The sequence below is a fragment of the Panthera uncia genome (genome assembly GCF_023721935.1).
Source record: "Panthera uncia isolate 11264 chromosome C1 unlocalized genomic scaffold, Puncia_PCG_1.0 HiC_scaffold_3, whole genome shotgun sequence".
Taxonomy (NCBI): Eukaryota; Metazoa; Chordata; class Mammalia; order Carnivora; family Felidae; genus Panthera; species Panthera uncia.
In genome coordinates, this window is record NW_026057584.1 from 18798077 (window position 1) to 18820408 (window position 22332).

Sequence of the window (22332 nt, forward strand, 5' to 3'; positions counted from 1 at the left end):
GTGACTTGGTGACAGAAATCTCGCACCCCACCCCCTGTCCCGAGCCCGGCCCCCATTCTCTGCATTTATAGGGACCGCTCACAGGTGGATCCCTGCACAGGTGGGGGACAGCTATGCCCTCAGAGTCAGGAATTCCTCCCAGTTCTCTCCAGATTGCTCCATACGGAAAGCTCTGTATCCTCCCCTCTTCTTCCTTCCCCTGCCTACCATCCCAGCCTCTTCTCATTTAACAAACATTTTTTAATCGCCTCCTAGGTGCTAGACACAGAGTTGCTCACTGGGCTCCAAACTGAAAGGAACTTGGTTTGTGCCCTCTGGTGGGTGCACAGCTGGTGGGGGAGACCGTGGGGTCTCCAACAAGGTGAACAGGTTGAGCGCTCAGTTCTCTCATGTGGGTGGGGAGGTGGGGAGAGCACAGAGGAAGTGCTTGTGCTCCCCCCCAGAGAGGTCAGGGGAGGCTTTTCAAAGGCAGTGACATTTGAGCTGAGCCCTAAGGAAGGGCAAGTTCTCTGGGATGACATGGCAGTTGGTGAAGAGACTGTTCCAAGAAGAGGGGACACGAAGAACCAAATATTGAGGCCAGAAAGAGCATAACGTGCTCAGGCAAATACAAGGAGTTGGGGTTCAGCTGTGGAAAGGGTGTCTGGGCAGGGAGTGGGGGTGGCGGGCAGGGTGCCAGAGTCTTCTAAGCCATGATAAGGACTTTGGACTTTGCTTCATGCCTGAGGGAAGCCTCTGAAGGATTTTAATAAGGGCAATGATATGATTTTCTTTATCCTCACAAACAGAAGAAATTTGATTTTAGTTTTCTATGACCCAGCAGGAATTTACAACTGGGGCTGGGCCTCATTGCTTTCTCCAGCCCCCGGTACACCGAGTCTCCGTGCCAACCTGCTTTCCCTCTGGTTGGCTTCCTGTACGGAAGAGGCTGGAAAACTAAAAACTACCATCCCCATGTTCTCTTGCAGCTCGAGCTCCAGCCTCTCAGTTGTATGTGAGGCACACGGAAGGTGGGAGGGAGGCGGCGGTCGTGGGGGCGGGGAGGCTACTGCCCACCTCCCCATCCCCCACCCACCCCCACCAGCCCTGACCTGGGAGACGGGGAGTAGCATAGGGCCCGCAGTTGTAGCGATAGCTTCCCAGCACTCGTCCTCCCGAGGGCGGCCAGTGTGACGCATCCCAGGCTGAGTGCCCCAGGGGCGTCCCAGGAGTCATTCCTGGAGATCCAGCCTAGCGTGCCTTCACCCATGTTTGTAGCACCTCATTACCCCTATCAAAGCACTTCCGTTCAAACGACGGTGCCCCTCTTGGTGCCCGGAGGATTGTTCTGCAGATCCTTCTTGGGCAGGTCCTTGGCCAACAGCGCGTGAAGCCAAGGCCTCTGTGCGAGGTCCAGGAAAACACAGGTGTTCTCATTTTCCATGGAGGGAGATGGCTCCACCTCCCACAAGATCCTTAAGTGGGGACACGGTGTTCCCCAAACACAGAAAGGGGGTCAGATGCTGGGTCATCAAAAAGAATGACAAAGGTCTCCAATTATCAATAAAAGTCCCTTTATTCTATATTTTTTCCAAAGATAGCCATGTGACTGCCGGGGGGGGGGGTGGAGGGCAGGGGGGAGAAGTGGCTTTTTATCTGAGAAGGAAACGTTCAAAATTATAAAAGTGGCCAAAGCTCAGGGTTCTACAGAAAGTACACTGTCTTGGACCACTGGCGTCTGGGAGCCTCTCGTCTGAGACACAGCAGTGGCCAGAAATTACTGTGCCAGAGAGAGAGAGAGAGAGAGAAGGGGGCTGCTCCAGGAAGGCCCGGGCCCAGCTCAGCACTGTCTCTGCAGGAAACGCAGGCCCACCTTCTTATTGGGAACCAGGACGATGCGGGCCACGCTCCTCACCTCCCCCGTCTCGGGGGCCAGGACCACCTCATACTTCTGGATCAGCTGGGAGGTAAAACACACATGGGCCTTAGCATCCGCGATCTCCGCCCCTGCCCTCCGCTACACGCTCCCTCCCTGTGCTGCCCTTCCGCTCCTCCCCACGGCCCCCATCAGCCCTCCCTGGCCCACTCGGCCCTCCAGCCTCTCCCCCACTCACCCTTGACAGCAGCAGCTGCATCTCCAGTTCCGCAATCCTGCGACCCAGGCAAGCCCGGACCCCATAGCCAAAGGGCACAGAGCCAAATGGATGCTGGACCCCAGGGGTAGCAGGCTGGCTCTTCTTCAGCCAGCGGTAGGGCCAGAAGCTCTCTGGCTCAGGGAAGATGTCAGGGTCACGGGACACCACATAGTGACAGAACACAAACTGGGTCTGCGGAGCGAGAAGGGGCAGCCCATCAGCTTAGGGCCGCAGGGCACCCCGGGAGCCCCAGCTCTTCAGCCCCACTCACGTTCTTGGGGAAGAGGAAGCCACCGACTTCGATTTCCTTTTCCGTGATGACCCGGGAGTTCGTGGGGACCACGGGGTAAAGGCTGCAGGGAAAAGAAAGCACAGGTTCGCCTCTGGTGCCCCAGGCCCTTCTTCCCATCTCACCCCTGGCCCTGGCGCCAGCCCAGCAGCCCCCACTTCCGACTCCTGTCTGAGTCCTCCTCTGCACAGACCCTGTGCTCCTGGGAACCGCAACCTACCGCAGGGTCTCCTTAAGCACAGCTTTGAGCAGGGGCATGTGTGCTAAGTCCTTGTACTTGGGCACGTGCCCGGGGGGTACCACGCCCACCACTTCCTTATGCAAGGCAGCCTGGATCTCTGGGTTCTTTGAAAGATGGTACAGGGCCCACGTCATTGTGTTGGATGTCTGGGAGGCAGAGGGAGAGATAAAGTGAGGAGGGATTTCTAGGAAAAAGGCTAGTTAGGTAGTGGGGGGAGTGTGAGTGAGCGTGCGCGGAAAAATGAATTTGCCGCGAGCATGGCAGAAACAGACACAGGGGCTCATGGGGACCCTCCATGTGACTCCACGGCAGGATGAGGACCCACACGATGGAGAATCACGTTCTAACAACAAGGAAACCGTAACAGAGGGAAACCCCACGTGACAAAAGGAATGCAGAGTCTGACCAAGAAGGCGCTTGTGGTCGAGCTCTCTGCTTAAATTGCATCTCAAATAGATGTGAGATGTGACTTCCTAGCTGGCCAAGAGAGGCTCCAGGAGGTGATGGGATCCCTCTTACAAAAAAACCATTCCCAGAGCACCTGGATCGCTCCAGTCGAGTTGGGCGTCCGACTCTTGATTTCTGCTCAGGTTATGATCCCAGAGTTGCGGGATCAAGCCCCACATCAGGCTCTGTGCTGTGTGTGGAGCCTGCTTAAGATTCTCTCTCTCTCTGTCTCCCTCTCTCCCTCTCCACTGCTCACATGCAGGCTCTCTCTCTCTCTCAGATAAAAATAATAAATAAAAAACAAACGAAAAAGAACCATTTCCTGCCCACCTCTGCCGGGTTGAAGGACCTCCCTGTTTTCCTTCTAGCTCTACATCTGTGACACAGAAAGAGAAGCAGGTACCTGGAGGAACGAAGGTCAGGCTCAGATGAGGGTAATGGGGAATTGGTTCAGGACAGGAGCTGGGAGCCCCCGGTCTCCTTGCTGGCCCCCCTCACGCACCGTGTCTACGCCAGCCAGGAGCAGCTCGGGCAGGCTGCCCATGACCTCATGAGCACTGAGCTGTCCTCTGGTGAGCAGGAAGTGCAGGTAGCCAGATATCTGCACTTCATCTGGCCCACTTTTCTGCAGCTGGGTCTCTATCTCCTTGAGTTTCTGATCAATCAGCTTCTTCCCTACAGAGACAATGGAGAACAGAGGAGGACAAGGTCAAAAGCCATGATCTCCCAGGACCAAGAGCCACTCTGATGGCTGGAAGCATGAGGTAGGGAGTCCTGGGACAGACTGCTGATGCACAGACCCTGGAACCCACCCCACAACCTCCCTCCCTGGCCTCCTCACCGAAAGAGAAGATGGTGTTCCAGCCATCCAGATATCGCTTCCAGAAAGGCAGCAAGGAACGGCTCCACTTGGGGAGAAAGGTGACATAGAGTGAGTTCTGGAACATGAGCCCGACAGATCTGATGAAGGCCACGGTGTCCTGGGGGATGGGTCGCTCCAGGCAGCCAATACGTTTCTCAAACAGGATGTAGCAAATAGCTGGCAATGCACAAAGGCCATCACAAGAGGTAGTGTCATGGCACCCAGAATCCAGGGGGCTTGAGGAGGGGGAACACAACCTGCCTCTGGCCCCTGCCCGCCCCAGCCCCTGTCCCCACAAGGGTACCTTCCAAGGCAAAGTAGTAGAAATGGTGAGCCATGTCAGACACGTGGTCCCCTGAGGCACTCTCTGCCAAAAGATGGTTCAGGTGGGCCAGGAAGTCCTCAATCACCTCATTCAGAGCATCGGTGTAGAGCGCAGCCTCACTGGGCTTCAGCATCCGCTGGTTCAGAGCTTGGCGTAGCTGGTACCAGTGGTGTCCTTCCCTGTGGAGGATGGAGGAACCGCACACTTGTAAGCAGCTGATGGAGGTTAGATTAGATGGGGTCTTCCCCCTGCCCCGAGACCTCAACAGGGTCTAGGAAAATCTCAGACTCCTAGACTTAGAATTACAGAATCACCGAATTTCAAATGACAGAATCTTGGAATCACAAAACTTCAGAATCTCACTATACCATCGTGGGAGTAGTCAAGATGGGCATCTGGAACCAGACTCCCTGGGGTCAAGTCACAGGTCTGATGATTACTGGCTGAGTGACCTTAGGCAGGTGACTTAACGCCTCTGTGCCTCAGTTTCCCCTTCCATAAAAAGGGAATAATAAGCGTGCCTATCTTAGTAGGGTTGTTTGGACAACTACAGTGCTTAGATCAGAGCCTGGCACATGGCGAATGCTTAAGGAATATCGACTCTGATTATCTTAGGATGCTACAACTCCAGAATCTTCTGTATGTGAAATGAGGAGGAACTACGATGGTTCCAGTCCTCTGTGTGGTGGATGAGGAAGAAAGGAGGAACAAATGAGGGTTCCTGGGATGCTCAGATTCTGGACCTTCATGCTCTGCTTGACTTAGTGGGTCTAAGGGACAGGGAGACCCACCAGGCGGGTGCCCCAGCCCCTCTTGCTACGGGCATCCAGTAGGGGGTTGTGTCCCCATCCTGGTTAGACAGGGATGCTCACAAGGGTGGGACCATGCTTCCCACAGCGGGGCTTCATGTTCAGGAACTGTCCCCACCCACAGCTGTCCCCCAAACCTGTTACCTCTCCTAAGCAAGCTGGGTATGGGCCAAGTTTTTAAAAGCTAGTTGCAGACTAATAAGTACAATATGGTCCAATTTTACGAGGAGGAAAGGAAATCCTAAATATCCGTATGTGTATCCACAGGTTTCCACATAGAGTAGAGAAGAAGGACCCACCAAACTGTCAGGATTACTTGGAAGAATGGGATGGGAGTGGGCGGTAGGCAGACAATATTTCATCATTGGAAATTTTACAGTAAGTATTACTTTTGAATTTTAAAAACCAAGATGGTATTTTAAAAAGATAGACGCTAAAAAGGCTTATGGCAAGAATTGGGGTTTATTTTTTTAATTTTAGAAAATTATTTATTTAAATGAACCTGAAACCCCAGGAGTTTTCTTTATTATGTTGGGAAACCCTGCAAAAAGATCAACGAAAAGTGTTGCTGACAAAGAAATGAAAGCCAGAATAGACTCATGTATTGGAACTTCAGGCTGTAGGGTTTCTCTGAGAGTAAAAAATTCTCCCAATAGTAGCGATCAGATTTGCGGAACTTAAATGAGAACATTTTTGTGGTTGTTAAAATATTTCTTGGGAAGACAATGTTTCATAGAATGAGATGTAAAAATATATATATTTATGTACTTATGCACATATATACGCTAAAACAAAAAAGAACTTATCGTTGGTTAGTAAAATAGCTTTAAAATACATGTATATGGTACAATATAACTAGGAAACTGGCTTTAGAGTAAAAAATTAAAAACAGGTGACAAAGGCGTGCACATAACATCCGGCTCCAATTCTAGATCCTGAGCCACCAATTCCAGTGGTGGCCTGACCTGGCAAAAACCTAAGACCCAAATCTTGCCCTTGGGGTCAGACATCAAGTTAAAGAGCTCTTGAAACACAGACATTCTCTGTTCTCTTCCCAGAACTTCGAGCAAAGGGCTCAGTAATTGTTGAAGTTCTAAAACTGTCTACCTGTGAAGGAACCAGGAAAAAGGGGTGGAAAAAAACCACATGTGATGGGAGAATGGACATATGGGCATCAAAGGCAGATGAAATGCACCCTCTCACCAGTTCGCTTCCTTTCCAAAAGTATCAAGGTATTAATTTCTTGAATTCCAGAATCAGAGAGATCTCGTTCGCTAGTGGCAAGCGATGTAAAACCTCTCTAGGCTTCAGTTTCTTCATCTGTAAAATGGGGATTATAATACTATCTACTTCATGGGCTTGTTGTGAGGATAAGGTGAGATAATAAATGTAAAGAGACTAGCCTGATACCTGGCATGTCACAAACACATAGCTACTATCCTTGGTGCCATTACCACAACCACCGCCAGGATCAACTCTCGTCTCTTAAGAAATGTCGAAAGCATGAGATGTCAAGCAACTAGGGAAAATAAAAGTCGTTCATTACTTTGGAGCTCTGTTAACATACCATAGCAAAAAGAAACCTGTCACAGGGTGAAAGAGGTGATGGGGATTAAAGACTACATTTATCATGGTGAGCACTGAGTAATGTATAGAATTGTAGAAGCACTATTTGTACCCCTGAAACTAATATAACACTGTATGTTAACTGTACTGGAATTAAAATAAAAAACGATTTAAAAAAACCCTGTAATATACCCAGTTACAACCTGTGACACTGGGAATGGTTCATCGCCAATGATTCTCGATTGTTTACTTCAATTGGCACATGCGTATATAACATGTTCAGCCCGTCCTCGAATTTGTCACTGCCAAAATAATCTTAACTTTTCTGGGTGTAATTTCAAGGCTGAAACCCACATCTGTTTCAACGTATGGAGAGCACCTGTGAAAGTTATATGCAACAACAAACCTATAATACATAATTTAGGAAATATTTTTAAAGTCAAATTCAGCCTTCCTAATTAATATGGTGACAATGTTTTTTCAACTACACATAGATTATGGTTCACGTTGCGATATCTTCAACCATAATGTAGAATAATGGGGCTGGAAAGGTCCTAGAGAGAGCTTGGAGGCATTCTACCCCAAACTTCCCATTTTACATATGAGAAACGTATGGCCAAGGAAGGAGAAATTATTCATTTGTCCAAAGTCATAAAATACATTAGTGGAAAAGACAATGAATGGCCGCTGGGCTTCAGCCCATCCCAACCACTGCTTTCTAGACTGAGTATCAGGCTCAGAGGATGAAGGGAGAGCCTACCCTGCCCATCATCCCCTGGCTTCCCAATGCCATTGCCCTTGGGCCTGGCCCTCTGAGGCCTTGTACCAGTCCCTTTAGGCCCCAGCTCACGTGGTGAAGGGCCCATAAGCCAGGCCCTGTTGGTCCCGGTGCTCCTTCCATAGTTCCATGTCGTTCCGTACTGGGTACTTGCTCTCTTGCCGCATCACTTGCTCCAGGAGTGGGGCACTGGCCAGGTTCACATGCATCTGAGGCCCTAGGCGGGTTACCCACATAGGACCATACTTGGTCTTGTTCAGCATCTGTGGGGGTCAATGAAAGCTGAATAACCATGGCCCATCCAGGTAGGCATTTACTAGAGAAGAGATGGGATGGGGGAGTATCTGATAATCACACCAGAGCAAGTGGGATGGGCGAAAGCAAATTTTAAAGGAGGTAGGCACTAGGATGGCCTGTGGTTCTGAAAGAACACTGGGGGGAAAAAATGAGCACACAGGAGTTAGAATATTCAGAGCAATGAGTATCTGGCAGAACTGGGAGAATTGAGGTCCTTGGAGAAGCGAGATTTTAGAAAAATGGGATGTGGTAAACGGGGGTATGTTTTGAGGTATAAACATATGGGGTCCAAGGTTTTAGAGAAACTGAACCCTTTAGTGAGGTATAATAGAACACCTATGGCTTCTTCAAAGAAGCATTTAAATCTACTGCAGCTTGCTTTCAATGAGATAAAGATAAATACCTCATGTATTCAGTGAGAAAAAAGAGACACAGTAGAAACTCCAGGGAAAACAAGAAGCTGAGAAAGAAAGTCAAGATTAAAATATGAAGTAAGGTATGTGGTATGAATTTATTTTTAACAAAAAAGTTATTAGCTGCTCAGTAAAATAATGATCAACTATTTTATCTTAGAATTTCTAAAGCACTTGACAATCGGTACCCATTGCATCTGTGAAACTGGCATTGGTGTAATGTTTTTATAGGTGCTGGAAATGAGGGGGAAAATAAGTATACTTTGAGTTTTGGAGGTAAAACTTAAAAAGAATCCACAAACACTGAGACTAAATTTACTGGCTAAGTTAACACCCACAAACTTAAAGAATTTGAAACACAGTGGTTTCTTACTGTGTTTTACTATTGGTGTTAAAAACTAGATTCTCCTAGGACCAATGCGACCTAATTGCCCTCAATATATTACCCAGTTGCCCAGAATCCACCCCGAACGAACAGCCGATTCTGTCAGTTCCTAGGAAAACAGCCTTGACAAACCCCCCCACCCCCGACATCTATTTAGTTTTGTTTCCACGTTCACCTCCCAGTAATGCCTACCAGCGTGGTATGGTTTTGAACAGATGATTGTGTGTAAACTACAGGGATTCCTGGAGAGAAACAGGCATATTTGTACATTGCTGGTGGGAGTCTAAAATTACACAAACCTACATGGAGGACAATTTGCTAACATTTATAGAAATTACAAATACATTTATAAACAAAGTATGGGAAGTCTACATAAGGGAATACTATGTCACCTTAAAAAAGGATGAATCAGCTCCTTGTGTAGTAATATGAAAAGTTGGATTGTAATACAGAAATATACATAACCAAAGTAGATTGTTAAATGGAAAAGAAATATACATAACCAAAGTAGATTGTTAAATGGAAAAGTATGATATCTTCTGTCTAAGAAAGGGGGGCTAAATTAGAATATACAGCATTTGCACTTGCTTTTATAAAGAAATATTGGGTCACATCAGAAACTAATTAAAGTGACTACCGATGGGGCAGGTGGAGGGGACAGCAGTGAGAGGCAAGATTGCACAATGTATATCCTGTCATATCGTTTTGAGCTTTGAACTATGAGAATGAATTCAAATTTTTGATTTTTTTTTTTATTTTAGAGAGAGAAAGACAGAAAGCGTGAGTGGGGGAGAGAGGCAGAGGGAGAGAGAGAATCTTGAGCAGGCTCCACAGTGTGGGGCCTGACTCGGGGCTCAAACACATGACTCTGGTATCGTGACCTGAGCCGAAATCAAGAGTTGGACGCTCAACCAACTGAGCCACCCAGGTACCCTATGGATTCAAGTATTTTTAATCTAAAGGGAAAAAAAGAAAGTGTCTTGCAAAACAATGAGTCATCTGCCACTGATCAGGTAATTCCAGAAAGCAGGAAAGGCTGGTCAAACCTCTCAATTCATGTATATACTCCTTAGATTTATAAGGTTCCATTTTGTAAAAGTACTTATATGTCTGTTTTTCTCTACTGAATTCTTTAGGAGAATTATCTTAAACCTAAGTTTTAATTTGTGATTCCAGTTGGTTTATTTAAGATATTAATGACAGGGGTGCCTGGGTGGCTCAGTCGGTTCAGCATCCAATTCTTGATCTTGGCTCAGGTCATGATCTCATGGTTCGTGAGATCGAGCCCCGTGACGGGGCTCCGCACTGACAGCAAGGAGACTGCTTGGGATTCTCACTCTCCCTCTTTCTCTGCCCTTCCCCCGCTTGTGCACACACTTTCTCTCTCTCTCTCAAAAATAAACTTAAAAAAAGATATTAATCACATAATAATAATGATAATAATAGTAAATATTTCCACGGAGCTTAGCATAAACCAGATGCTATTCCAAACACTTTACTTACGTTAGAAATTCAGTCCTCACTACCGCTGTATGAGGGGGGTGTAACATTACCACAATTTCATAAAAGAGGAAACTCAGGCCCAAAGAGGTTGCCCAAGGTCACTTTACTGGGAAGTAGAAGAGTCTGAATTCAAACTCAGACCACCGAGATGGTTCTCAACCACCTGCTCCATCGAACTACAAACAAACTTAGGCCCTTTAAAAATACATACTATTGGGGCACCTGGGTGGCGCAGTCAGTTAAGCATTCGATTTTGGCTCAGGTCATGATTTCATAGTTTGTGGGTTCGAGACCTGTGTGCTGACAGCTCAGAGCCTGGCACCTGCTTCGGATTCTGTGTCTCCCTCTCTCTTTGCTGCTCCACCTGTGCGCGCTCTCTCTCTCTCTCAAATAAATAAATAAATAAACAAACATTAAAAATATTTAATAAAAAATAATAAGTAAAAATATATACTATTTAAAACCAACGTAACTATGCAATAAACCAGGGTTCCTCACAGCACTATTGACATTTGGGGCTGGATGATTCTTTGTTGTGGTGGACTGTCCTGTGCATTTTAGGATGTTTAGCAGTATCCTTGGCTTTCACCCACTAGCATTTCCCTGCCCTCAAAGCTGTACAACCAAAAACATCTCCAGACGTTGCCAAAATGTCCCGAGGGAGGCAAAATCACCCCAGGTCGAGAACCTCCACAACAACCCCAACTTTTTTGTTGTTGTTTTGTTTTGTTTTGTAACCCCAACCTTTTAATATGAGTCTTAATGCTTTAATTTTAGAGGACTCTTCTTAAGAAACAATACCTCATTTTGAAGAAATACTTATTTACAGTTTGGGTTTTTTCTCTTTGTGTTAAGTTCAAATGCAATTACATGTTACAGTTTTATAAAAATGCAAATAGAGGTGGGGCGCCTGGATGGCTCAGTCAGTTAAGCATCCAACTCTTAGTTTTGGCTCAGGTCACGATCTCCCCAGTTTTTGAGTTCAAGCCCCACATCGGGCTCTGCAGTGACAGTGTGGAGCCTGTCTGGGATTTTCTCTCTCTCCCTCTTTCTTTGTCCTTCCTCTGTGCTCTTTCTCTCTCTCTCTCAAAATAAATAAATAAATAAATAAATAAATAAATAAATAAATAAACTTTTTTTAAAATGCAGATACTGGTAACCTCTGAGTCATGGTTTATAGATAGGTTACTTTCTTCTTTATACTGTGATTTTTTTTTTTTTCAGATTTTCTACCATGATCTTAGAATCAGAAAAAAAAAAAAAAAAAGTCATGTTTTAAAAGACTAGATCAACAACCATTTACTTGGGGACCAGCTTCTTCTCTGGAATCCAAAGCCTCTGGCACCTCTTCCTGGCTGTCAGCTTGGAAGTTTCTGAGGCATTTCCCCCTTTGCATAGGCCATGCTTTCTTTCCTCTTCCTTCATATTCCTCTTCTCAGTTTACTCGGTGGAACTGAACAAGGATCTATTTATGTAGGAACTTATTTTAGAAAGACACCATAATACTTGCTGAAAGAGTGTGCTATGTCTGTGAACCTACCATTAGGCCGTAACCTGAGCCAGTTAGAGAGCCCCAACGTTCTCAGATAGATCCTGTCCAAGTGCCACTTTGCAGAACAGAGTCCCCTAGGGATCATCTTCCAGGATGAATGGGAGGGGTAGCTTCCACCAAGTGAGACTCCAAAGGGGGAGAGTGATGAATTCACTCAACATTTATTTATTGAGCTCATATCCTGTTCCTCCTATACTTATCTAGGGCCTGGGGATACAGCTGTGTGCACAGCAGGAACAGCTACCCTTAGAGAGTTTACATCTCAGTGTATGAGCCACACAGTTGAGAATTTGATTACATATGCTTATAAGTTGCTCCCTAGTTAAGTCTTGTCTCTTCAACTAGATTGAAAATCTTCTAGGTCAGGAATGATGTCATACTTCTTATAATTGCAGTCTTTTTTTTTTTTTTAACATCTATTCATTTTTGAAAAGCAGAGAGAGACAGAGCATAAACGGGGGAGGGCTAGACAGAGAGGGAGACACAGAATCCGAAGCAGGCTCCAGGCTCTGAGCTGTCAGCACAGAGCCTGACGCGGGGCTCGAACTCATGGACCATGAGATCATGACCTGAGCTGAAGTCAGCCGCTTAACAGACTGAGCCACCCAGGTGCCCCCATACTTCTTAACTACCTCCCATGTTGCTTGACATGCCACTACACACATTTTAGACAATATTTAGCAGATGTCAATGAATCAGGTGGAGAAAAAAGTTGCAGAAAACACGAAGAATATGAAAGACAAACAGTGACAGACAGAGAAGCGAGGCGGAGGAGATTCACAAGAAACCAGTAACAGTGGCTCCAAAGGAGTGGGAATTAGTTGTAAAAGCCTGGAAAAATAATCCAAAAAGGAAATAAGAAAATAATCCCATTTAGAATTGGATCTGTTTTGGACTGAATGTTTGTGTTTCCCCAAAATTCATACGAAGCCCTAGTCCCCCAGTGTGGCTGTATTTAGAGATGGGGCGTCTAAGGAAGTAAGTAAGACTAAATGAGTAATTAAGATTAAATAAGAGTGAGTCCCTGATCCAATAGGATTAGTGTCCTCATAAGAAGAGACATCAGAGAGCATTCTCTCTCTCTCTCTCTGCAAGTACACACCAAGAAAAGGCCATGCGAGGACACAGGGAAAAGGTGGCTGTCTACAAGCCAGGAAGAAAGCTGTCACCAGAAATCAACCTACTGGCACCCTGATCTCAGACTTCCAGCCTCCAGAAGTTAAAGAAAATAAATTTACATTGTTTAAGACAGCCAGTCTGTCATATTTTGTTACAGCAGCCAGAGAAAACTAATACAAGCATCCAAAAGAATAGAATACTCAAAAATAAATTTAGCCAAGGAAGTGAAACACTTGTACATTGAAAACTACAAAACATTGCTGAAGGAAACCAAAGAACTAAATAAATGGAAAGATAGCCCATGTTCATGGATATGGAGACTTAATATTGTTAAGATGGCAGTAATCCCCAAAGTGGTCTACAGATGCAATCCAATCTTCACCAAAATGCCAATGACCTTTTCTGCAGAAATGGAAAAAATCAATCCTCAAATTCATACGGAACTGCAAAAGGCCCTGAATAGCCAAAAATATTGAAAAAGAAAAACAAAGGTGGAAGAGTTATACTTCCTAATTTTGAAACTTACTACAAAACTACAATAATCAAAACATTGTGGCAGTAGCATAAGGATACATATATAGGCCAATGGACAAGAATTGAGAGTCCACCATCTATGGTGAATTGATTTTTGTAAAGAGTGCCAAGACCATTCAATGTGGGGAAAGAACAGTCTCATCAACAAATGATGCTGGAACGACTAGATAACCAAGTGCAAAAGAATTATGTTGGACTCCTACCTCACTCCATATACAAAAATTAACTCAAAATGGATCAGCAACCTAAATACAAGACCTAAAGCCATAAAACTCTTAGAACAAAACATAGAGGCAAATCTTCATGACCTTGGACTTGGCAATGGATTCTTAAATTTGACACTAAGAGCATGAACAATAAAAGAAAAAAATAGATAAATAAGACTTCATAAAAAATTTCAAATCTTGTACATCATAGGATATTACCAAGAATGTGAAAAGACAATCTATAGAATGGGAGAAAATATTTGCAAATCATACATCTGATGAGAGTTTAATATCCAGAATATACAAGAGGTCTTAAAAAACTCAACAACAAGAAGGCAGCTCAGTTTTAAAATGGTCAAAGGACTTAACATTTCTCCAAAGGAGAATACAAGTGGCCAATAAGCACATGAAAAGATGCTCAACATCATTGGTCATCAAGGAAATGCAAATCAACACCACAATAAGATACCATTTCATACCCAGTAGGATGGCTTTAATCCAAAAAACAGAAAATAACAAGTTGTTGGTAAGCATGTGGAGAAACTGAAACCCTTGTACATTGCTGATGGAATTATAAAAATAGTACAGATGCTACAGAAAACCATTTGGCAGGTCCCCAAAAAATTAAACACTGAATTACCATATGATTCAGCAATTCCACTACTAAGTGTATGCCCAAGAGAAATGAAAACATGCCACACAGAAACTTTTACACCAATATTTATAGCAGCATTATTCATAACAACTGAAAGGTGCAAACAACCCAAATGTCATCAATTGATGAACAGATAAACAAATTGTGGTCTACACATGAAATGGAATATTATTCATCCATACAAAGGAACAAAGTATGATACATGCTATAACTTGGATGAACCTTAAAAACATGTGCTAAGACAAAGAAGCCAGACACAAAAGGTCATATACTGTATGATCCTTTTTATATGATTTACCTGGATAGGCAAATCCATAGAGACAGAAAGCAGATTAACAATTATTGAGGGGCAGCAGGACAGAGCAAAAAGGAGAGATTAATTGGTGACAGGGTGTTTTTCTAGGGTATTGAAAAAGTTTTGAAATTAGAATTAGTGATTTCATAACATTCAAAATACACTAAATGCCACTGAATGGTACACTTTAAAATGATGAATTGTATTATGTGAATTCCCTCCCCCCACCAAAAAAAAAAAAAGCCTAGAAGTTTCTGGCATTTAAAACCTCCAGAGCCTCAGCGATAACCTGATGTGAACAAAAAACAGCCCCTCAGAAAAGAAAGAACGGAAAGAGGCTGAGGAATGTCCAGTTGAGTCAGTTCTTTGGTTCCAAAATTTTTCTCAACTGTAGATCAAGGAGGAAAGAGAACCAGACCAACCTTTCCTTTCCACTGTTAATTCCTAACCCAGGACTAGGGATCAAGCTTTGGGGGGTATTTGCTGGTCTGTTTAACTGTTCAGGGAAGAACACAGGGGCAGTCTCTGAGAATGCCCTCTGTTATGCAAAACTACTGTGTTTACAACTTTCTTAGAGGGCAATTTGGCAGGCAATACATGTCAAAGCCCAGAACAAAATCTTTTACCCAATAATTCCATTTTAGGGGTTTATTCTAAAGATGGGCATGATATTTAGTGATATATATATCAAAGCTTTTACACATAAAAAAATCTAAATATATAACAATAAAGTTCAGCAAATTCTGGTGAAGCCATACAAAAGAACACTAGTCAGCCATTTAAAACTGCTATAGGTGTACTTGTTGATATAGAAAGGTATGCATATTTATTAATTAATTTATTTTCAAATACTTGAGTGGTTTTTTGCTTAATGTTCATTTATTTTTGAGAGAGACAGAGAGACAGAGCTCAAGCAGGGGAGGGGCAGAGGGAGAGGGAGACACAGAATCTGAAGCAGGCTCCAGGTTCTGAGCTGTCAGCACTGAGCCCGACGCGGAGCTCGAACTCACGAACCACGAGATCATGACCTGAGCAGAAGTTAGACGCTTAACTGACTGAGCCACCCGGGCACCCCCATTTGTCTTTTTTTTAAAGTTTATTTATTTATTTTATTATTTTTTTAAAATTTTTTTTTCAATGTTTTTTATTTATTTTTGGGACAGAGAGAGACAGAGCATGAACGGGGGAGGGGCAGAGAGAGAGGGAGACACAGAATCGGAAACAGGCTCCAGGCTCCGAGCCATCAGCCCAGAACCTGATGCAGGGCTCGAACTCACGGACCGGGAGATCGTGACCTGGCTGAAGTCGGACGCTTAACCGACTGCGCCACCCAGGCGCCCCTTATTTATTTTATTTTTGAGAGAGAGAGAAGTTGGTTCTCATGAACTGTGAGATCATGACCTGAGCCAAAATCAAGAGTCGGACACTTAACTGACTGAGCCACCCAGGGACCCCAAAAGGTATGCACATTTATTTTTAATAAAGGGCAGCTACAAAAGAGTATATGGTATAGTTTCATTAAAAAGTATATATATACACACATATATATATGCATATATATACGTATACATACATACATACATACACTGATGACACATGGAGGAAAATGTAGAAACCTATTCACCAAGGATTAGCAAACAGGGATAATGCTTACTTACCACTAAGATTATGTGTGTATTTATGTACTTGTTTCACAAATGTTTACGAAGCACCTATGTGTACAAGGCACTGTGACATGTGTAGGGTTTGGGAATTATGGGAGATTTGGATTTTCTTCTTTTTGTGTCTGTATACTTTCTGATTTCCCTACAACAAACACATATTTATATATGCAGAATAATGTTTAATATTCTGCAAATTACTTCAGCCACACTGAAATGACATTTTCTCTTACAGGTGGTACGTAGTCAAAAACTATTAGCACATAACTCATATTTATGTGATTTTTCCAAAAAACAAGAGAAATTTTTGCAGGAAAAACGTGCCTGTTCATTGTCATGTGTTTTTATCTCATCCACAGCTGGCAGTATCAGTTGAAGGGTCAGGGACTGCTTGGCAGGAGATTTTGTTCTAGTTCCAGCCCCAACACTAATGGGCTTTGTCACTTTGTTGGGGGATAGCTCCACCATGGCACCCTCCCGACTGAGACTCTGCCTGTACTCATATACACGGAGGCTTGAACCCAGCCTTCCCTGAGTCTTCAGAGTTCAATGCCCTGTGACACCAACCCACCCCAGGACACGAGAGGACAGAAATCCTACAAGGAGCCACCACAAAGCTGCCCAGCACTTGACTCCCTGTTTCCCCCAGGAGGCTGTCAGGAGACCAACAGATTCTCTTCTGGGTTTAGATGAGGTGTGTGCTTTCTGCCCTATCCCCCTCAGAAAAGAGCTGCAGAATATAAAACCACCTAGTTGCAGTCTAGAAGGGGCACCTCAACATATCCCACAACTCACAATGCAATCATCCGGCCCCTTTTGTTTCGGGGCTGTCCTTTTGCATGTGTGGGACAGGGATCTCGGTGAGCTGGCACCTTTGGCTGATTCTTCTTTTCACTGTCTCTCTCTCTCTCTCTCTTTTTTTAATGTTTGTTTATTTTAGAGAGAGAGAGAGAGAGAGACAGAGTGTGAGGGTAGAGGACAGAGAGAGACAGAGACACAGAATCCAAAGCGGGCTCCAGGCTCTGAGCTGTTAGCACAGAGCCCAACACGGGGCTTGAACTCACGAGCCATGAGATCATGACCCGAGCTGAAGTCCAACGTTTATCCAACTGAGCCACCCAGGCACCCTGTCCCTCTCTATGTAAGTAATAAACTGTCTAAATCTAAATGTGGCCCACTGTATCTTTTCCAGAAAAATCTGTTATGTCTTGGCTTTGCCTTGTCTAACATGTGAACTTGATACTTTTGGTTCCCAGTACGGTGCTGGTAAAGTTATAGTGGCCTTTTAGAGAACTGGGACCACATGGTCAGGTTCAGAAATAAAGTAGAACCCATGATCTAGTAGCACGTGCTCTGACCTAAGTGTGTGTTGGGGGGCAGAGAAGGGTCCTCCCACCAGCGGATGGCATGGACCAAGCAGGGTAGGAGAGGTAAGGCAGGCAGGGCCGAGGAGCAGCGGTCTTCCCACAGTCCTATATCCACTCTGTCAGTAAATGGCCACGGAAAATTGAAAGTAAATGCAAAGCTGTCTTTCCAGTGGAGGTGCTCCATGCCGCCCCTTGTCCCCCGCCCCCTGGAATCCCTGACCTTCCAGCCACTACCCACCTCCTGAAGTGCCTGTGTTAAACCCTTTGGTCTGTGTTTCTGTAAAGTGTGGGACAGCAAAGACAAAACAAAAGGGAAAATGATTCTGTGATTCTGAGTGAGAGACCCATGAGCCAACTCCTCCTACATACAAAATGTATGATGGGTTTCAAAATGTTTCACTGACAGCGTTCCTAGACTGTTAGGAAAATTCCTCTGAGGTCCAAACTTTTCATTGTATAACTACGTCTTGTTGGTTGGCAAGTTGAAGGTCCCGGTAGGAGTGATGAGTAAGATTCAGAGTCAGCTTGCCAAGTAGTTTTGGAAACAACGTTGGTAGAGTGACAGGGTGTAATCCCCCTGGCAAAGAAAAAACTGCTGTCTTTTACCACCTTTTAAAAAGCAGTATATTCCTGATATGAAAGTTGCACCTACAGAAGGAACCATACTATCAAGGGTGTCACCCCACTGCTCCTGACAGATTGACTACATGGGGTTTTTTTAACTCTCTTCACCAAAGCTGATAAGGTCATGCCATCCTTTTAGGAAAAAGATCGTGAGACCCCACGGGCCAACTAGCAAAGTGTGCAATAGGATCCTGGCAGGCAGTAACAAGCCTGGTTGACGTATTTAGTGACAAGGGGACAGGAGTCCTTGGCCATGGTCCCCGAGAGCCCTGATGAGTTGTGTTGGTTTTTTTTTTTTTAATTTAATTTTATTTTATTTTACTTTATATTTTATTTTATTATTTTACTTTATTTTATTTTATTATTTTTTAAGTGTTTGTTTATTTTTGAGAGAGAGCGTGCACAAGCAGGGGAGGGGCAGAGAGAGAGGGAGACACAGAATTTGAGATCATGACCGGAGCCAAAGTTGGATGCTTAACCGACTGAACCATCCAGGTGCCCCAAGTTGTGTTGGTTTTTAGACAAAAAAGGGAGAGGGTCCCATAAAATGTTTAAAAACATTCCATGGTTGTTCCTTACCCGTCTGTATTACTAAGGAAAGGAAAACTGTTTCCATTAGACAGGTGGCTGTGGCTACAGATAAAATACTCCCTGGTCATCAGTTCGTCAAAGCTATACTGAATGTATTGTGGGAATAAATGTGTTAAATACATGTAATATTTCTCTAAACTGTAAGGGATGTTTTCGGTGGGGAAACGCCATGATTAGAGCAGTGGTAGTGGGTTGAGTGGACCACCAGGAGTCTACCTTGTTCTCTCGGTTCAGTCATCCGGTATAAGTAAAGTAGTATGGGATTCCAAGGAAAGGGAAGGGGTGGAAAGGAAGATCACTGTCTTGATCAAAGAACTAGTACAGACAAACATGCTTAAGGAAACAATCCAGGGGTGTCTGGCTGGTTCAGTTGGAAGAGGTGCAACTTTGGGCGTAGAGATTACTAAGATAGATAGATAGATCGATAGATCGATAGATAGACAATCCAACAGTACAAACTGTTCTTCCACTGCGGCCAGTCAGTCCTCATGAGACATGTGAGCTACACGTGTCAGTGACTGACATTACACAGACTGAGACCAGTGGTAAAATTATGTGGCCACTAGGCAATGGTTCCTTAGGGTTTTGGACATGGCACTTGCCTGACCTCACCACCCAGAATACCCCAACTGAGAGACAATTACTGGCTTGATATTGAGCACTAATGCACACTGAGACAGACACGGCAAATTGCTGTTCTACCTGATGTCCCGTGGGAAACGAGAACATCAAGTGGGTACTGCCTGACAAGCATCCCTGATTATGTGGCTGCAGTACATCCAGAAAATAGCACACCAGCCATTAAGTGGTTAGTCGCCCTCTAGATGTGTTGACTCAGATGCAGGGTCTATGCCAACACCTCAGATTTCTTGGGGGCTTACCTTCACTGAAGTTACTGACAATGCCTGGGCCTGGTTCATGGATAGATCAGCTCAGTTGGGGGCCATGGGGTGTCCTGGGGTGATGCTGCCATGTACCCCCCAAAGAAAATTGTCTAAAACTATGCACGGAAAGGAGAACGCTCGCTGTTGTGAGCTGTGCTACTTGCTCTGGAAAAGACCTCCCCAAATACACCCTGTTACATTTTCACTGACTCATGAGTGTGTGGGCTGATGCCTGGCAGTGGAATGCCTGGATGAACAAGTCTCAGCCTCTTTGGCAATGATCATCATGGCAGCAGATCACACAAGACCCATACCCTCTGTTCATGACCCGGAGGGACGCCCGTGGCAAAGGTTTCCTTGGATCAACATGGGTGAAATCAGCAAGCTGAGGAGATCTGTGATACAAATGTAAGGACCGTAGCCATCCAGACAGACTGCTGCACAGGGCATGGTAGTCCATCCACGGGAGCCCCCAAACAAGGCATAGTGACCGCAGTATGTGAAGCCAAAGAAGGTGGCAGATATGCCCAGACCACCAGCTAGACATTCCAGTGGTAAAAGAAATTTGGGGGCTCATAGTGAGGGGTACTGGACCTGGCCTGTCCTACCAAACAGACTGTACAGGTCCCCTACCATCCTCTTGAGGGTACCATCGGACATCGATTGTAGCAGACACCTCTTCAAGGTATGACACTACCGTCTCCATCTGCACAGCACGAGGGGCACACTATTCAAAGACCCTTCGATGGACAGTGCTATACATTTGGTTTCCCAAGGGCATCCATTCAAACAACGGTTCCCACTTGAAGTAAAAAGGACCCAGCAGTGGCAGCTGCGTGGAACATTCACTGAACCTTCCATGCCTCGTATCATCCCCAGGAAGCCAGTGCCACTGAAACATGGAGTGGACTCTTAAAGGGGAAACTGAAAAAGATAACTGGATAACCCAGCCTCAGCTCCCAGTGGATGACACACCTAAGAAAGTCAGTTTGGAATATCTATGTGACAATTCACTAGGAGGGTATCTGCCATTTCAACAGAATTCTTCATTGTGAGATTGGAGAGCCAGGAAGAGGCCCGAGATAGGTTGTAAGAGACCCGAGCCACATAATTAACTCTTCTCATTCCCCCATTTTTCTTCCCACACCTACCCCCTTGGAAAACTAACAGCTACTTTGCAAGTAGCGAGAAGAGTCATGGAGTAAGCTATCCTAACCTGGTGCTTCTTTCGCCATCAGTTCTGCTTGCCGCTCTTGGGCAGTAATAGATATGGACGGTAATGGCCATGAATATGAGGTTTCAGCCCCAAGATGGCCCCGATGTGGGGATGGGAGATGTTCTAGAATGGTAGGAAGTATACAAGGAAGAAATCACTGAGGCACCTCAGCAGGGCTCATGTGAGGGTTAGGACACACAGGAGGATTGGGACAAAAAAGTGAAGGGACTGCTAGGAGGTTGTCACATTGTACACATGGCTGTGGGGAGAGGAATACCTCTGGCTTGTGGGAGATAAGGGGTCATCCCCGGGAGGTTGGAGGTGCAGGGAGGGACTATTAATCTCTCTCTCTCTCTCTCTCTCTCTCTCTCTCTCTCTCTCTCTCTCAGCCCCTATCTACAGACAAGGTGGCATCTAACTGACATGTGGCCAAGTTAACTCAGACCACCACCGCCCTCAACTTGACCACTGGCCAAATAGAATCTCAATCTAAAAACTCTTAGAAACCTCCCAAGGGCCAGTGATTTCAGAAATGGTCAGCCTCCAATAAAGACAACAGGACAAGATTAACCTTCTGGACACTGATCTGGTCTCTTTAGCTTCATCCTGTTACTGTTGGCCTCTTGTTCATTTGTCACAGGCTGCTCCAAACCCTTCAGCACGGGTGGTAATAGGCAACCGTAGTGCCCGGCACTTCTGCGGGGTTGGCTGAGGTGGGGTGTAGGTGGTTGCAACTCCGGTTGCCCTTGGATGGGGCGCCTGGCTGCAGTATATACTCCAAACAGGCCTAATCAACCTACAGGGAGTCACGGTTGTGGTGACTCATCCAATATTGCCAAAGACAGATTTGGTAGGCGCTCCCGTCAGTAGAACTGGAATATTTATCTGATGGGGTATTTACATCCCTGCAAATTCTGGGATATGTGAAGGGTCGGGGTCGAACGGTGGAGCAGCCCAGTACCTATCTATGCACACAGAGACTTGAGCCATAGCTTATGAGTTTTGGCAGAACACTTTGCCATCTTCCTGGGACATGGAAGAATGTCTGTGAGGAGTTGCAATAAGGCCCGCACCCACTCACCTCCTTATCTCACTAGGGAGGTTGTCATGAAACAGTTTCTCATCACCTCCCAGGTTCTGATGAAGTGTGGGGTTTCTGCCCACCCCCACTCAGACAAGAGCTGCAGAACATAAAACCCTTTGGCTGCAGTCTAGAAGGAACGCCTCAGCAACGGGATACCCCATAACTCACGCTGCACTCATCTGGTGGGAAAAGTTTCAGTGTCGTCTTTTTGAATGTGCGGGACAAGGTTCATGGGGAGCCGGCACCTTTGCCTTACTCTTCCTTTCACTATTTAGCAATAAAATGTCTAAATCTAACAGTGGCTTGTTGTATCTTTGCTGATTAAATCAGTCCGGCCTTGGCTTTGCCTTTTCTTGCTTGATATTTCCTCATCAGTCAAATAAGAGAATTCTATTAGTAGTTGATCTCAAAGAGGTGCCCTGTGGCTACACACATGTTAAGGTGAATAACCCAAGGCAGGCCATAATGGCAATTACCAATTCACAGATATAATGCCTAAAACGTACTAACCCACC

General features: G+C 45.2%; 1 protein-coding gene across 1 annotated transcript in view; it reads right to left on the reverse strand.

Annotated features, from left to right (window-relative positions):
• Positions 1-1554: 1554 nt before the first annotated feature.
• Positions 1555-22332, reverse strand: part of LOC125911174 (sterol 26-hydroxylase, mitochondrial) — a 33814-nt gene continuing 13036 nt past the window's right edge. The window contains exons 2-9 of the mRNA XM_049614870.1: positions 7504-7694; positions 4258-4457; positions 3933-4130; positions 3594-3766; positions 2624-2790; positions 2386-2467; positions 2094-2306; positions 1555-1939 (exon numbers count right to left, since the gene is read on the reverse strand). Of these exons, the coding sequence (XP_049470827.1) occupies positions 1820-1939; positions 2094-2306; positions 2386-2467; positions 2624-2790; positions 3594-3766; positions 3933-4130; positions 4258-4457; positions 7504-7694 (1344 nt within the window). The 3' untranslated portion in view covers positions 1555-1819. The remainder of the gene's footprint in view (positions 1940-2093; positions 2307-2385; positions 2468-2623; positions 2791-3593; positions 3767-3932; positions 4131-4257; positions 4458-7503; positions 7695-22332) is intronic.